Genomic DNA, 3172 nt, shown 5'->3' with positions numbered 1-3172 from the left:
AGTTACATAGGGGATATGTTAACCTCTTAATCCTTTCGACTTGCAGTCATTGAAGAAATTACATATTTATGCATTAAATATTCGTATATATGTGATGACCAAAATATCACCAAGGAAAAGTGAGATATTAGAAAATTACATGTTGACCTATCTGTTCATTGCAGCAGGATTTAGTGATAGGGAATGGATAATAGAGGAAGAATATAGAGAAAATTAATTCTACCGATATTAAGTACCGTACTAAAGATATAGACTTTGAAAAATAAAGGAATGAATATTATAAAACAGGGGTGGGAGTCAAATTCAGGGAATAACCAGAGGAATACTACAATTAAGCTCAGATATAATGTAATGGCATAAATACAAATTCACAAGTTAAATAATTAAAAATAAATGAAGAAAGTGATACATAAGATATAAGAATAATAAGAAAAATTAAAATTTCCCAAAATGTAGATTATAGATTATTACGTGAAAACGATATATTACATTTATAAAATAGATACACATAATATAACAGTAAAAAAGTTATTAGAACTTTCATCACTATTACGGGAGTATACTGCTAAGGCATAATAAAATTATGTACTAATCATAAGGTAAGATTTTAAAATGATTTAATTATATAAAGGAGTTCCATTCAGAGACAAAAATTTAATATTTCATCCTTAAGCTAATAAAGGAATATAATTTGTATAAAAATATAAAAGATATAAGTGTAAATTATACTAATACTATAAGATGTATAAAAGTTAAAAACTATAAATAATATAAAACTGCAAAAAAAGAATATATATACGAGAGTAATTTATAAAGGTAAATAATATATCGAAATTTATAAAGGTATAGATATAAAATAAAATTATAACAAGATTAATGTTACATCTCTGAACGAGGTATTAACAGTAACTGCACGATAAAGTGAAGTATATTTGCCACTTAAATGTGGCTGACCCCTAAGGGTGGATGTTACTGTTGCTTTTAGCCCCAGGAGAACATCTCCTCCAGCTGGCTTATTTTTGCCAAGGGAAGTTATCTTTCCCATCTTGATCTGCGATACGTACGGACCCGAGTTTCAGGGTACGTATCGCAGATCAAGATGGGAAAGATAACTTCCCTTGGCAAAAATAGACAGGACACAGAAGTGTGTCGATAAGCCAGCTGGAGGAGATGTTCTCCTGGGGCTAAAAGCAACAGTAACATCCACCCTTAGGGGTCAGCCACATTTAAGTGGCAAATATACTTCACTTTATAACAAGATTATTATAATTAATAAAAAAATAGAAATCAAAGTTACGAAATAAACATAAGACATTTAATATATATAAAGTACTACTTCTAGCCTTTAATATAATTAAAGTACTACTTTATGCTTTATCCATTTGCGAAGATAAAGACTTTGTATTGTCATATATATTATTTAAGTAAGCTGACTTGACGTTAATTAACTCACTTACCACGGACCAATTAACACAAGCAACTTGCTTAGTACATAAATCGAGACGATTGGTGCAACTCCTTTCTCTATTGTTAGAAGTATAGGTAACTGGGTCACTTCTGGCAAATTATTCCAACCACTACTATACACTGTATTGGTCCCTAGGCTTCTTTTGTTTCTGACTAAATCTACACTACTCTGGTAAATACATTCTGCCAACTGAATAGTAGCAGAATCAATGTAAATATTTTTGCTCCGTGGATTTTAACTATGGTAAGTCAGTCAAATTTTCCTTTATGCTTGAAATTCATGAATTCATGTGACGAAAATTGTTTCATTGCAATGATGTAATGTTTTCATTAATGAATTACAGTTGTTGGAAACGGCCGTAATGGATTGACACCTGCACCTCTTTATATATATATATATATATATATATATATATATATATATATATACGTATACAGAAACACACACATGTATATATATACACACATATATCGCTAGCTAACAACTTTTTTCTGTCTTCTTAGAATGAATACCCAATATTTATCTGCTGCTGTCACAGATACCCTGCGTTCGAAATTTACTTTTTTGTCTGTAAAACACGAACACATTCAATAATTACAAATTTTTTATCAATGTATAGATATGTGTTGATGTGTGTGTTTGTGTGTGTCTGTGTGTGTGGGTGTGTGTGTGTGTGTGTCTGTATGGCTCCGCGATCAATCCACCTATTTGGCACCTTGGGCAAGTGTCTTATGCTACAAGACAAGCAAAGCTTTACGAGTAGATTTGTTATAAGGAAACTGAAAGAAGCACATCGTGTAAAAGGACACACACACACACACACACTTGTATGTATGCATATAAATATTTATGTATGTGTAATGGAATCACATGCCGCCATCCTGCAGAAAACTCCCTACTCCTAAAATCTGTTTTCTGATTGGGTAAAAATAATCACTTGAAACCCCTCTAATATTTTTCTAAATGAGAAATCTTTTCACAAAATTTCAAAATTCCACATTTAGAATAAATTTGAGACAAACATCTATCATCCCATAGATAAAGAAAAAGAAAATAATGCTTCATTGCCTCACCTTTCCTTGATAACAATTTATCGTAGTAAATGGTAATGAACAGTTGGCCATTAGAATATATTCGGTGTTTGTGATTTTGATTTCAATTTTCGGTTTCACTGTAAAAGATGTTACAAACACATTAATGTGGAAAAGGTTAATTCCCTTTACGAGTTATATCTGATTTCTATTCGTTTTTGTTTTCTGGCTGTTTCAGTCACTAGACTACGGCCATGCTGGGGCACCACGTAGAGCAAATTTAATCCAACTAATTGAAGCCTCACCTTGTGTGCTTTTTGAGGCTGGTACCTATTTTACTGGTTTCTTATGCCGAACCACGAAGATAACAGCAGCGTGAAGAGATCAACAGCAGTGCTCAAGCGGTGGTGGGGGACAAACATACCGACAGAAAAATACACATACATACATATATATATATATATATATACATTTCCATACATAAATATATATATGTATATATATGTATATATAGAGTTATTAATATTTCTAAGTCTCTCTAAAAGAGACTACGGCAGCGGTACTGGAAATTAATAGTTATCGCCAAGCCAACATGGCAGTCCCAAAATTAGGACGAAAGCTGCCGTGAATTAGCTCCAAGAAGCCATCGCCTCTAGCTAGCTATGTGACACAC

General features: G+C 32.3%; 1 protein-coding gene across 4 annotated transcripts in view; it reads right to left on the bottom strand.

Annotated features, from left to right (window-relative positions):
* LOC106873011 (uncharacterized) overlaps positions 1-3073 on the bottom strand; it is a 67477-nt gene extending 64404 nt beyond the window's left edge. For 2 of the 4 annotated variants that reach the window (XR_008267077.1, XM_014920210.2), the window contains exon 1: positions 2542-3073. Coding sequence is in view for 2 of the 4 variants with exons in the window: in XM_014920210.2 (XP_014775696.1) it covers positions 2542-2592 (51 nt within the window). In the remaining 2 variants the exon portion in view is untranslated. The remainder of the gene's footprint in view (positions 1-2541) is intronic. The other 2 variants (XR_001409830.2, XM_014920209.2) reach the window with 2 other exon arrangements.
* Positions 3074-3172: the final 99 nt, after the last annotated feature.

The sequence above is a fragment of the Octopus bimaculoides genome, chromosome 30 (assembly GCF_001194135.2).
Source record: "Octopus bimaculoides isolate UCB-OBI-ISO-001 chromosome 30, ASM119413v2, whole genome shotgun sequence".
Lineage (NCBI taxonomy): Eukaryota > Metazoa > Mollusca > Cephalopoda > Octopoda > Octopodidae > Octopus > Octopus bimaculoides.
This window is presented reverse-complemented; position numbering and strand designations above follow the sequence as displayed.